Raw genomic sequence first — 13,871 nt, 5'->3', positions numbered from 1 at the left:
TCCTCCTGAGGCCTCTCTCCATGGCTTGTAGATGGCCACCTTCTCAGTGTCCTCACATGGTCTTTCCTCCGTGTGCACGCATCCCTGGCATCTCTTGTGTGTCCTATTCTCCTTTTCTTACAAGGACACCAGCAGACGGGACTAGGGCCAACCCTAATGGCCTCATTTGAACTTATTTCTCTCTTTAAAGGCCCTATTTCCAAATACAGTCACATTCTGAGGTACTGGGGACTTGGGCTTCAACGCATGACTCTGGGGAGGGCACAATTTAGTCCCTAACAGGTATGTATGCGAAGTTTCTGGTGTCTTTTATGTAGCATTTCTATGTTTTTAGTCTCCTATGTTGATAGAAGTCCTCTAAGCTAACTTTAAAAGTATTTTAAACATTATTTGAAAAACTATTCAGGAGCCCATTTCCCAAAGTTATGACTAAAAGCCCACAATAAAATTCCAAGAAGGTGTTTATCTTTTTTTTTTCCCCTTCTGGGATACAAGAGGTTATTTGTTATAAGATTTCAGATGACACTATTTCTGGGAAGGGCAAATCTATTTACAGTATTAGATTCAAGTAAATACTAATTTTGGCTGCTAAGAGCAGCATAAGCAAAGGGAAAGACAGCTTTTGGAGTCAGATCTGTCTGAAGTTGTCATACCAGCTTAACCCTTTACTACCGTGCTTCTTTGAGCAAGTTATTTAACCTTTCTGAACTTCAAAGGAGGAGGATTGTATCCTTTTTGTGGACTGTCCTAAGGATTAAATGAAAGTGCTATTTAAAGTAACAGTTCTAAAATTTGGCAGGCTGCCTTAAGAAATACTGGGAAGTACATTTTTTTTTTTTTTTTTAAAGTAATTCAGCCAGCATGTACCTAGATACTGTGTTGCAAGCTCTTTATTTATTTATTTTTTGCAGGGGAAGATTTGCCCTAAGCTAACATCTGTTGCCAACTTTCTTCCTTCTTCTCCCCCCAACCCCCCAAAAGCCCCAGTACATAGTTGTGTATAGTCCTAAGTTCTTCTGGTTCTTCTATGTGAGCCACCGCCACAGCATGGCTACTGACAGGAGAGTGGTGTGGTTCTGCACCTGGGAATTGAACCCAGGCTGCCAAAGCAGAGTGCGCCAAACTTTAACCACTGGGCCATCAGGGCTGGCTTGGGCAAGTACACTTTTAAACATACAGGTTTTAGGTCTGGGCAGCAGAGGATTCCATGGGTCTATGGTGGGTTTAGGAATCTGTAATCTTAAAAGTTTCATCTGGTGATTCTGAATGTAACAAAATTAAAAATAAATTCTAGATTCCTCTCACTTTGATCCTACACAGTCCTGCTCACTAATTTTGATAAATGTATTTTAAATGGTGTGGAAGTTAGAGAAGTCCCCAAATTTAGTAAAGTTAATCTGCCATTTCTTGAAAGACACGTGAGCTTTTAAAAATGTGACTAACTTAAGAATGGTGAGTTTATTTACATACAACTCTCCCTGATCTAAGAAAAAATGAAAGCAGTTTGCAACATATGTGCAAGAAGAAAACAGAAATATATGACAGGGGATAAAAGGTAGGAAAAATCTGACCAGGGAGAAGAAGAGAGGCAGAAGGCATTCTGAATAACAGAAGTGGAATGGAGACAACAAGCAAGTGAGGGTAAGGTAAATTTAAAATTTTTTTAAATAAAAAACTTTTTAATTATAAAAATAATACATTATCATTGTGCAAATGCCACCACAGAAGAGTGAAAGTTCCTCTATTTCCCTATTATTTATCTTCTGAGAATTTCTTATATACACATACAAACATATTCTCTGTAGGTTTTTCAAAAATATACATAAAGATTAATACTGTTTTGAAACTTGTTTTTTTTCACTCAGTAGTACATCATGAACCCCTTCTAGTCAGTGTATACAGACCTGACTCATGTTTAATGGCTGCATATGTCACTCCTGTTCAGTAACAGTGATATACTGTAATTCCTTACTGATGGACATTTAGGCAACTTCATTGTTTTGCTGTTACAAGTAATGCTGAAATGAACATCCTCTCATGTATGATATAACTTTTATATATATATTTTGTGTATGTAATATATATAATATATAAAATGCAAATTATATACTTTATATATATATATATATATATTTTTTTTTTTTACTTGCACTTGTGCAAATATTTCTGTAGGCCTGATTCCTGGGTAAAAGGGAATGCCCTACCCTTCACCATTTTCTGTACCACAAATTTCTGACCATTTTACTTGTTAACCGAGAAATGACTTGAGCTTCAAAATATGCGGAAAGCATTCAGCTTCAAGGAGCACCCCCTGTATGTGAGGACCTTGTGAACTTGAGGATAGAAAGGAGCTCTTGGCCTGCTTGCCTGGAAAGTGCAGTGGTCCCTTGTAGACCTTTCGTCTTCATTGTTTTCAGAATTTCTTCTAAAAGGAAAATTAAAACAAAGGGAAAATCCAATTACGTCATTTGGTGAAGTGTGTATGATCACTAACAGTTTAAGAATTCTGTTCATCTGAGCAAACAATGTGTACCATGTGAATATCTACTGAAGTGAACTTGGACTTCAGATAGATGAGAGCACTCTGGATTTTCAAGGTGTTGCTGAGAATTCTAATCGGACTGAATGCTGTGGTAGCCTACTCTAGACTTAATGGAAACATTAATCATACTTGTCACTACATTCAATGATTATTTTTTAGTTACTCGGCTCCATTTTCTGCTCTATATCCTTCCTTTTGGATGAAAAATGTCAATGGGGATATGGGCAGACCATCTAATGACATTGCAAAGTGGTAGCACATTGAGTAGCTTATTTCTTTCAGCAGTATTGAACAAAAGCAAAATTTTCTTCTTGTAAACAAATAACACTAAAAAGACTGAACTAAGAAAATGGAGTTACCAAAAAAACCCCTAGTAATCAGGGCGTGACGTGAGGGGCTGAGGATCCAAGGTAGAAGATAGCACTTCTACCTACCATGAAGTTTCACGATAAAACTTCGGATGAACTCAGGAATATATAGCAGAACTGTCAAGGGCATGAAGGCTAGAAGGTGGAGACAATATTCACAATATTGAGGGTGAGGTGTTAGAGATGAAGACATTACTGATTTTGTATTTGAACATTACTTTAAGAATTAGGGAGAAAACTCCTCCCGCCACCCCTCAAAAGACGGTACTTTTTGAAACCAGAAAAATCTACCTCTCAAAAATCTCTCTCCTCTTTCAACATGAATGTTATGTCTGTATTAGCCATTGGCAGTGATTATATTCATTAATATTCCAGGTTACTTTATAAATTATAGCCTTTGATATCATTAACTTTGGTTTCAGCAATGTACATGGTTGAAAGATCAACTGGTCTGAATTACCTGGATTGTTTTCTTTAATGGTAACTAAATAGAATAATCCTCTTGGTGAAAGGAGATCTGGAACCAGCGGAAAGAACCTGTCCATGACTTCTCGACCATTTCTGCCACCAGCCCAGGCTGCCTCTATTCCGTGACTTCCTACCTGTGACCAATTAGAAAGATTTTGTTTTGACTTAAGTCAAATTACACTGAGAATCACAAACTGAATCTTTTTGACAAGTAACATTCAGCAAACAAGTGTATATCTTATCCTTTACTGCTGATGAAGGGGCAGTAAGGTTGAATCTGAGCCCCACCATTCCCTAGCATGTGTGATCTTCTGTAAGTTTGTCATCTTTGTGAATTAGTTTCCTCCCTTATCTGTAAAATTAGAAAACAATAGTTTAATTTGTAAAATTAGAAAAATGATAAAAAATTGCTTTTGTCCACTGTTAGGAATAAATGAAGGAGTATATTTAAAGTTTGAGAACAGTGCCCTGCACATATTAAGGGCTTAATAATACCTGTTACTATTAATACAATGCCTAAACTAGAAGGGAGAACTTGTAGCATACGAGATCTCCTTTGCAGAAGCAAGGTTTCAAAGGCCCCAGCGCATCTGGCAGTCTACTAGATTATGGTATGAACCACAGAGACCTTTCTCAGGAACCTGTGTGTTACATAAAGCGCACTGAAGCACTTTTTCCTATGATCTAATTATGTCGTAGAAACAAAACCCCAGAGAGTTTATATAGCATTAAAAATCTTTAGATCCTTACCATTATATATTGTTTTTAAAACTAAAGAATATTTTGGAAAAAAATCACTCAAAAACTACTTTAACCCTAACACAATTATTTTCTATTTCCTTCAAAATGGTTTTTGTCCATATTTTAGTTTAAATTATTTACATACAATGGTGCCTTCTGCTCTTATTCATTCAACATGGCATATGTTTCACTATGAAAAATAATCTCTTTATACCTATAACCATGTATATATATAATTTTACAAATAAGAGAAATATGTTCATACACCTGCTTCAGAAAAACTATACTTCTCCCTTTTACTGTTTTGCTTGTCTGCCCCTCCCCCATCTTCTACACACACACACACACACACACACACGCACAGTTTTTCTTCTTGTCCATGTTTTACAAAGACAGGATTCTATTCTACATTCTTACCTGTATCTTGCTTTTCTCACTCAACAACACTTTATGGAAATCTCTTCAAGTGATCAGGTATAGTAGTAATTTCCTCTTTTAATGGCTGCACAATATTTTACAGTGGACACCTATCATATCTTATTCAGTTATTGATAGGCATTCACTGTGTCCATTTGCTTACTTGTTTGCATCTAATTTAAATTACTCTCATATCTATCTTAAGCTTCACAATACAATTTTCCAGAGTTAATCACATTAGGGAATTTATCAGTTCCTCTGTTTCTTTGTTGGCCTTTCCTCCTGGAGCCTTCCCTTTCCTGGCATTCCTAGAATGCCCTCTTTTTCTGGGACTCATGTCTTCCTTTTCCTTGGTTTACTCCCTTATTTTGGTAGAGCCCATTCTCTGGATGTTTTACCAGGTAAAGTGGTCTGTGGACAGAGTGCATGGTGATGACAGCCTTTGCCAAGTCTGTCTCCCGACATTCTGTTCCAGTATGGACTAGGACCCCTCTGTGCTGGACCCCGTTTAGATGCCTCCCCAGGGATGCTCAGCTGGGTTTATCTGCTTGCACTAGAAATGACCCTCCGGGAAGATCTCCTGGCACCAGCCACATTCTTACAGGCACAGAGGAGACTCTCCGTCTTCACAGAGAGGAGTCATGTTTGGTGGTTTGCTGCCTTCCTGACCTGGGCCTTGCTATGCCTGCTCCTGATCCTTGATATGTCACAGGCACAAACCAACAGCATGTGACCCCATGTTTCTGGATATTCTAGTAACTGCGGCCACAGTCTTTTATATGCACAAACTCCTATTATTTGTATATTCTGTCTCCTGGATCTCACCTCTAAGTCTCTTGTCTGTTAACTTCATGATTTCCTTCTTTTTATCTTCATGCTCTGGGCACTGAAATATTTCTTTCACCTGGTTTCCAGACCACTGATTCAGATCTTAACAAAAGACCACATCCTCTTCTAATTCATTTCCTAATGTTTTACTTTGTAAAACATATTTTTAAGCTCTAGGATACGGGCCGGCCCAGTGGCGCAGTGGTTAAGTTCGCATGTTCTGCTTCGGTAGCCCGGGGTTTGCCGGTTGGGATCCCAGGTATGGACATGGCACCGCTTGGCAAGCCATGCTATGGTAGGCATCCCACATATAAAGTTAAGGAAGATGGGCACGGATGTTAGCTCAGGGCCAGTCTTCCTCAGCAAAAAGAGGAGGATTGGCAGATGTTAGCTCAGGGCTAATCTTCCTCAAAAAAAAAAATATATATATATATATAAGCCCTAGGAAATCTTTGCTGTGCTGCAGTCTCCAGCTAATTGCTCACCTCATGGAAATTATGACACTAGCTCTCTCTGTTGGGACTGTAACAGAGCCCAGGGCATTGCCTATGCTCAATCATCTCTATGCCCCAGCAGCTGTATGGCTCAGGAGAAGCAAGCGCATAGTAGGCGGAATGTGGGCGAAAGGAAGCCCATTCATGTCCCCACGTTCCCAGAATCTCCTTATTCACTAGACTTTCCAGTAGTAGACCTGATAGACCACGATTTACTTAAGAGTTTCTCTTCTGTTACATATATGGGTTCATATTATTTGCCATCATAAATAAAGATGTAATAAACATATTTTTGTGAATTTCAACTTTTATTCTATTGGTGATTTTCTTAAATTAGATCTCAAGGACTGAGATTATTGGGCTGCAACATTTCTATCACCCTTGATACTTATTCTCATAGTCCTTTCCTAAAGAGTTTTATTAAGTTGCATTTCCCTCAAGTGCTGTTCACCTTATGACAATGACTTTCCTTCTCATATGAGTTCATATGTCAGCAGAGCAAGTTTCTTAGTTGCTTAATTGCCATCAGTATTAATAGCAGCTATATAGACCTCTTCCATCCTGGCAGAGGTAAGTGCAATATTTATCATCCTTGCCAGAGAAAGATCATCAATGAATAAAGTAGGTACATAATTCAAAGGAAAGCTAACCTCAGTCCATTATTAAACTTTGTCTGCCTTGAAAATTCTCTCTTTAAATTGGGAAATGGTTAATATGACTTATCCCTTCACTAGTGAGATTTTTAAAATCATATATTTCAAGATTATTTCTTTTCCCTACCTGAAATGAGAATTGGTTCCCCACCCCAAACTTCCCTAATAATACCTGTGAAAGGGGGAAACCTGAGACCTTCAGAAAGAATTCCCATGTGAATTTAAGGTTGATTAACAATATTTTGTTTTGCAAATTTGTCATTCGTGATAAAGGATACACACACACACACACACACACACACACACACACACGAATTTAAACACCATGGCCTGATCTGGATGGGATTTTTAAGGATGAATATGGGTCACAGTTTGTATTTCCATTAGTTTTAGGTTCTTTTCCTATGTCTACCGATAGTACCCCTTATTGACAATTAGGAGTAAAATCAGAGCAGTCTGTGTTAATTGGCAGCTGACTGATGTCACATGATTACATCCATTTGATTTTAGAGAGAAAATAGCTGAAAATATTAGCAATTAAAGATCTGTTGTAAGATTTACCTCTTCAGGTGGAGTCACTACATAGGGAGGATTAAACACCAAAAGATCAACGTTTCCCTTCAATCTTGGTAGCAAGCCTTTGACCTAAATGTTCAACAGTCAGAATTTTAGGGCAGACTCACAATTAAATAGACAAATAAGTCTTTAAAAATACTCTCCCATGTTCCAGAAAAAAATGTGTTAGAAGGCCAAAACTGTAGATAGAAATAGACATAAATATTTTTACATTTTCATCCACACAAAAATTATACACATTTACCTAAAAATAAGGAAATTAAACTATTTATTAGAATGAACACAAAATGTTGCAGAAAGCCTCCGCTCCTCGACAGCTTATACGGTGACACTCTGGGTTCACTCTTAGAAGATAAAATAAGTCAGAGGCAAGCTTCCCTGTGTTCTATGTAGATTTGTACACAACTCTAAAGTTATAGCTGCTAACTTAAAGATTTATTTTCTATAAGCAAGAGAAATATTTTATGAAATGATAGAAAACATCAGAAGGTGGACTTTTTTTTTTGCTTTCTATGTCTTTAATTACTCATAAATTTACTGACTGAAACAATTAGATATCAAAGAAAGAAAGGACTGAAAATGGTGGGAAGAGATACTGGAAACATCAGTTGGCGTTTTATAAATCTTTAAACTGGGTACAATTTTCTATGGAACAAAGAAAGTGTCGTTTTAAAGAAAGTGCATTTAGGGCTAAAGTATTCCTCTGACTGAATTAAATAAGTATTTAAAGAATCATGTCTGATCATGTCATCCTGTATCTTCACAGGCACAGGAAAGTAAAAATATGGTATCTGTTGTGTTCTCACCCCTAAAGCCATTTCCTTCAATTATCACTTTGTACTGACTCTTAGCCATGACTTCTGAGCCTGTTTCTTGAGATGGACTAACTGCAGTACCTCAAGGTAGTGTCCAGAGTGCTAGTTATTTTATTATCATTCTCGCCATGTTTCCCATATATGCACAGGTTACTACCATTATTTACTGGATATTTTTCTTTATTTTTAATCTTAATTTTTTGATGAGGAAGATTCATCCTGAGCTAACATCTGTTGCCAATCTTCCTCTTTTTTTGCTTGAGGAAGATTGTCCCTGAGCTAATATCTGGGCCAATCTTCCTCTATTTTGTATGTAGGTCACTGTCACAACATGCTGACAAGTGGTGTAGCTCCGTGCCTGGGATCCAAACCAGCAAATCTAGGCTGCTGAAGCAGAGTGCACCAAACGTAACCACTACACCAAGGGGCCAGCCCCCTGGATATTTTTCTTTAAATGGACCTTTTTTGGTTAAATAAATTTGCTGTAAAAGAAGACTTACATTACGTTTCCATTAATGGAAAATCAGTACTTCCTGGAAATAGAAATGACCACGAGAATAAATGCAATAAAAATGAAAGTGTGTTATTGTTATAGTTACTGTTGCCAGTCTAACAGTGACCTAGGCCTGCTCTCTCTTTGTTAAACGGGCATTTGTAAGTGCTTAAAAGGTGTTAAAGAACGGCACCAAACTAAGACCTTCTCCTAGATGGAATCAGAATGGCTGAAGGAGAATTAAAGAGAGAACAGCTTTTATATCATGGGATTCCAAGTTATTTTAATACTCAGTCATACTATCTAAGTAGTGGGCACATCACTGAGCTACTTACATACATTGTGAAACAAGCCTGAGAATTCCATTTTATCCAGGTTTCTAAAAGCAATCCCATCTACAGCATCTTAATAAGCCAGTTACCTGTGCAGTTCAGGGAGAACACATGAATAGTAGCTTTGAAGGGACATTACAGAGGTAAGTTTTCTTCACTATTCATTTAAAAAGAGAAAAGAGAATCCTTTGGGGGAAGTAATTCAGGTGTATCTTTGTCTGCAAGTAGAAAGATGACTAGTCACTCTGCTGTTACCTTCTAGTAATGATGTTGGAAAGTGAGGAAATACATGCGAAACAACCAAAAGCTTTGTTGTCAATTCCATAAAGAATTTAAGTTTCTTAAATTGTTAAAAAAGTCCAAAGTGTAATTTTCCACAAATGTTGAGTAAGGAAACTAGAAAAGAATTTGCTTTGTAGCTATTTATGATGGTCCTAAGGTACTATATACTAGTAATCATTGTAGTGCTGGATTTTAAATAAAGGGAAAAATTGATATTAAAAATATAGAAAAGTTAAAAAGAAAATGGATTTACATAAGAAAGTCACTGTGGGCTAGCTATAAAGTCTAATTACAGGTATCCCTCACCCATCCATATTCAGCTTCTGGATAGTCCCAGAGCACTAGAAGATTTCTAAGAATTGAGAAGTAAGCAAAAAAGGCCTCTGACAAGACATTTTAAATCCGTCCAGCAAAACGCACTTTATTCATGCAAGAGGCACATAATATTCAGAGCCCTTTAACTCTTAGTTTAAATAGAAGTGTACCTAAATTAATCTAGTTTTTAACAGCAGAAAAATTTCTAGTAATACGTAAAGAATTTCTTACATCTTTGGCTTAATTCCTTCTAAGCTTCAAAATCATTTGTGGGTTTAAAAAAGAGAAATGCTAACTAGCCTTATCAGGAAGAGAATAATACAGGTCAAGAAGCACAGAAAGCATTTTATATTTCTTAGGCCCACCTGGTACATGCTATTATATTTCCTTATAAAAAGGCATTTCACATTTGTAATTAAAAAAATTCCAAAATTATCTAAGTTTTACTAATATAATCTACAGTATTTAAAGAACTGCACCTGAAAAACGGATGATGTGTTAAAATAGAACGATGCTTCTGCAGTTGTCATCTGCTTTCACCTGTGCAGGAGCCCTGCCCCCTCTCCTCTGATTACATCTCCTTGACTTTGACTGGGGAAGCTCTACCTCCGCTCATTCTCAATCCAAGTGGCTGGGTGGGGCGCATCGAAATCCAGCTGCCGGGGTGGGACTATGCCTCAGGCCTAAGCCAATCACGTCCCTATTCTAATCCCCCCTGACCACATATGACACTGAGAGAGAGGCACACGACCCAAGTGGATACAAACGATACTCATTCTGGGGATTCTGCTAGAGTAACTGAATAGAAAGGGTATCTTTCTGTGGGAGGTTGCTGAGAAATAAGACAGAGACATGCAAACATCTTGATATCATGAAGGGAAAGACTGCCTAGGCATAGAGCCACCAGAGAGAAGTTCAGAGCTAAGAAAAAGATGCCTGTAACATCATTTGAATTCCTGGAGCCAGCTGTGCGTGAAGCCAGCCACTCTTTTTATTTCAGTTTGAACTGGACTATCGTTTCTGATCAAAACATGCCTGATCTACAAAAACTGATGGAAAGTCCCTTTGAATTGTGAAAAGATGGATCATGTCAGTTAAGAATTTGTAAATTATGTGGTATACTGTTTAGTGGGTTAAAAGCTAATTCATTAATCACTTAAGTTTCTTTGACCTAAATCATCTTGATCTTAACTTATTTGAAAAGGAAATGAATTATTATTGGACAAGGATTAATAGCTCACCAAATCTGTAATTACTGGTTGAATGTGGACACTGTTACAGCGGGCTGTCTCCAGGGTGCAGGCTGCTGCCTCAGGGTTGATATCAGTGCACCTGTAAACAGAAAAGAAAGAAAACTATAGCCCATGTCTATGATACCAGCCTGTTACTAAAATTCAGGGAATGTTCCATTCCTTTTATATAAAGCAGATTTAGAAAAAAAATTAGAAGGCTTTAACAATGGCAAATAGAAATAGGACAAATATTTGTTATATTGATGGAAAAGATTAATGTAATATTCAAGAGTAGAATACACCTACACACATATCTGAAGTAATTTACCAGGTTATGAATCCAGCAACGGAATACTATGCAACCACCAAAATGAAACTTAAAAGGAAGTTTTGAAAGGAAAATGCTCATGATACAATGCTAAATGAAAAACATAGGAAATGAAAATAGGGGAAACACACTTGGACTGTGTGTGGTAAAATTTATAGGAGATTTTTATTTTCTTCTTTATACTTTCTATATTCTCAAATTTTCTAAAAAAAATTTTAGTAACTTTTTTCTGATAACCAAATTATTTACCCGAACAAAAGTTCAAATTTAGAGATGTCTTATAATTATTATGCTGCGTTTATAATTATGTAGTATGATGGAACAGTTTTGAACATACAGTTATAACTTTTAAGGAAGCATAATTTGCAATCTGAGTCCTTACTATACTTAAATAGACACTATCAGATACATATTATTTACTTACAAAAATGCCTTCATTCAAGCAATCATACCCACAGCCAATCTCTTAGTGGAAGATGTGGATGAATTTCATATACTTACACTTACATGTACAAGGCTTGAGGACCTATCATAGAGGCTAGGAATGCAGATACCACTCCAGACCCTGATCCTACTTCAAGGCATATTTCCACTCTAAAAAAACAAAATAAAATAAACATTAGTACAGCAGGATTAAAATATACATCACAAAAAACTCATGCTACTTTTAATGTCTATTTCTCCAGCATCATCCTTCACCTGTAATATATGGAAATAGAAATTTACAAATAAGCTAATTTCCAACAACCAGGTCATGCTCATTTAATATTGCATAACTCAAAATTGTTAAAATTTTTGGTGTATAATTTAAGTCTGTAAAACATTAAAACATAATAGATGGCTTTCAGTGAATTTCTATAAAACACTACACAAAAACTATGGAATGCTAACTTAGGGTTGAAAATATTAATATGAAACACATCAGCCCTTTCCACAGGAGCTCCTAGTTTAGCATTTCCTACAATGATGGTTAGTATTATTAAAATATTTATGAGTGATGTTTCTCTATCATTTTAAAGTAATTCATAAATCCATCAGCACACCCTAGGGGAAAAACAGTTCCCCCAATCTACTGATAATAAATTTACAGCAAAGAAATTCCTTAATTTTTACAGCTATATGCTGAATTGGGAAAATACCCAAATGTCTGATCTTACAATAATCTTAAGAATGCTATTGAATATAATAAATTCATTCTACTGTATTTTGTCCTTCAATTAAATTTATGTCCTTGCCTATAATCTTATATATGCATCAAAAGGACCAATTATCCCCATTACAGAAATAGGTTTGATAGGATTTAGCGGCCTCTCTAGCACCTAATATCCCAACTACTCACAACAAACTCTCAGGGTTTCTCACTTTTGGAACTAGTCTACACATCCGACAAGCTTTATCATGCTGTAGAAGGCTTGGTTGAATCCTACCAGGTGGCTTCTATTTGAAAATAACTATCATGGTCTCATAAATGATTAGAATTCCAAGACCAGAAATATCCAAGACTTTATAACAAAATCAGCTCCTTTTACAGCATACTTTGCAATGCAATCTGTGCTTGTAAACCTTTCTGGGATATCTTGAGAATAAAAGACAAGTTATAAAACACTTCTGTTCCACTCTATTTTCCAGTAAATCCAAAAGTTCCATCGTTTACAATGAAACACTAATAAGAGTTGGGACATCTTATACATGGAAAAATCCGACCAAGTTTAAGAGGGATAAATAAACACGATATACATCTTTGAAGGCTGACAGCTGTTTGTTTCATCCTGAGAAAACCCATTTCAAGTCTTGATCTCCAAATAAATCTAATTACCCAAATTCCTGTTATTAAAAAAGTTACACGGAGGTGCTCATTTTTTATGTAATTTGAAATTCACAGCAAGCATTTCAACAAGTCAATTTTAACATAAGGTGCTAGAGATTACTAGTTGTATTTAACTATTTAAATTTTTTACAATTACATGAAAAATTCGGTTCCTCTGTCGCACCAGCCACAGTTTAAGTGCTCAGTAGCCGTATGTGGCTAACGGCTGTCGCTGCAGAGCTGGGTAAGCTATTCACTGGGTTCAAATATACTTCCCCACCGCCGTGTCTCACCACCTCCTTTCTGCCTTGTGCCCTTCTGTTGCTTGAGCGCTTTTATGTATTGAGTAAATTAATAATGCCACGCGGTCTCAATATTGACTAAAAACTTTAATGTTAATAAGCAGCAATGGTTTCCGATATTTTGTTTTTGGATGTGTTACAACATCGCTACTCTCGGGCACGTGTTCCTCAGAGTAAACAGTTGGAAGGAAAAAGATACATCCTGGCTTGGGAAGGAGGCATGAAGCCCCTGAGACGAAACCATCATGTTGGCAAGGGTAGGCAGATGCCTGGCACACTCATTCCGTGTAACTACAGGAAAACCATGAGTCACAGCGTTCTGGTGTCGCATGTCGCGAAGTGGGCCGACCCCGCCTCCTCTCCGGGAGGGCGGCGCCAGTCCTTTCCTCGGCGCTCCGCTGCCACCGCTCGAGGACCCCTCGCCCCCTCCCGCAGGGACCCTCACCCTCCTCGCACCCCGTGAACTCGGCCGCCGCCGCCTCGAGCGCGTCCAGCAGCAGGAACGTGTCCTCCGCGGGCTCGTACACGTCGCTGAAGGCGCCGCGGCCCACGTGCCCATGCAGTGGCGTGGGGAGTCCAAGCGCTGCCATCTTTCTTTCTCCGCCCCACGCGCACGCGCTCAAAGCGCGCATGCGTAACTGCGCGAGCGCAGGCCGGCCAGTGGGGGCGGGGCGCTGGAGGCGGAGAGTCGCCTCCGGACTTGCTGCTGACAAGTTTGTCAGTAGAAGCTGTTTGGGATTTCTAAACAGACGGTTGCATGGTAATCTGCGATAGTGACATTTGCTTTCTTCTTTAGAATATTAAAGTTTGTTAGATTAGAGGGCATCCTGTTGTTTCTAAGGGGAATTTTTTTTTGTTGTAGATTTAGAAGTTTTTTC

General features: G+C 37.8%; 1 protein-coding gene across 2 annotated transcripts; it reads right to left on the bottom strand.

Annotated features, from left to right (window-relative positions):
- Positions 1-1,658: 1,658 nt before the first annotated feature.
- N6AMT1 (N-6 adenine-specific DNA methyltransferase 1) lies at positions 1,659-13,608 on the bottom strand. 2 transcript variants are annotated; one of them, XM_008527064.2, is made up of 6 exons: positions 13,450-13,608; positions 11,392-11,478; positions 10,566-10,656; positions 7,073-7,156; positions 3,371-3,512; positions 1,659-2,425 (listed from the first exon to the last, which is right to left on the bottom strand). In XM_008527064.2, the coding sequence occupies exons 1-6, from the start codon at positions 13,581-13,583 to the stop codon at positions 2,298-2,300; spliced, it is 666 nt and encodes a 221-aa protein (XP_008525286.1). In that variant the 5' UTR covers positions 13,584-13,608; the 3' UTR covers positions 1,659-2,297. The 2 variants fall into 2 exon arrangements, with proteins under 2 accessions (XP_008525286.1, XP_008525287.1); XM_008527065.2 differs by lacking the exon at positions 7,073-7,156.
- Between the last annotated feature and the right edge of the window lie 263 nt (positions 13,609-13,871).

The sequence above is a fragment of the Equus przewalskii genome, chromosome 27, assembly GCF_037783145.1.
Source record: "Equus przewalskii isolate Varuska chromosome 27, EquPr2, whole genome shotgun sequence".
In the NCBI taxonomy this organism is placed as follows: domain Eukaryota; kingdom Metazoa; phylum Chordata; class Mammalia; order Perissodactyla; family Equidae; genus Equus; species Equus przewalskii.
Note: the sequence above shows the minus strand (reverse complement) of the source record. Positions and strands in the feature narration are given on the sequence as shown.

Coding starts and splice junctions, on each gene's coding strand:
- N6AMT1 (XM_008527064.2), bottom strand. CDS start 13,583: ATGGCAGCGCTTGGACTCCCCACGCCACTGCATGGGCACGTGGGCCGC. Junction 7,157..10,565: donor AACCAGTAATTACAGATTTG/GTGAGCTATTAA, acceptor TTGAACATTTAG/GTCAAAGGCTTGCTACCAAG. Junction 2,426..3,370: donor CATTAAAGAAAACAATCCAG/GTAATTCAGACC, acceptor TTTTCCTTTTAG/AAGAAATTCTGAAAACAATG.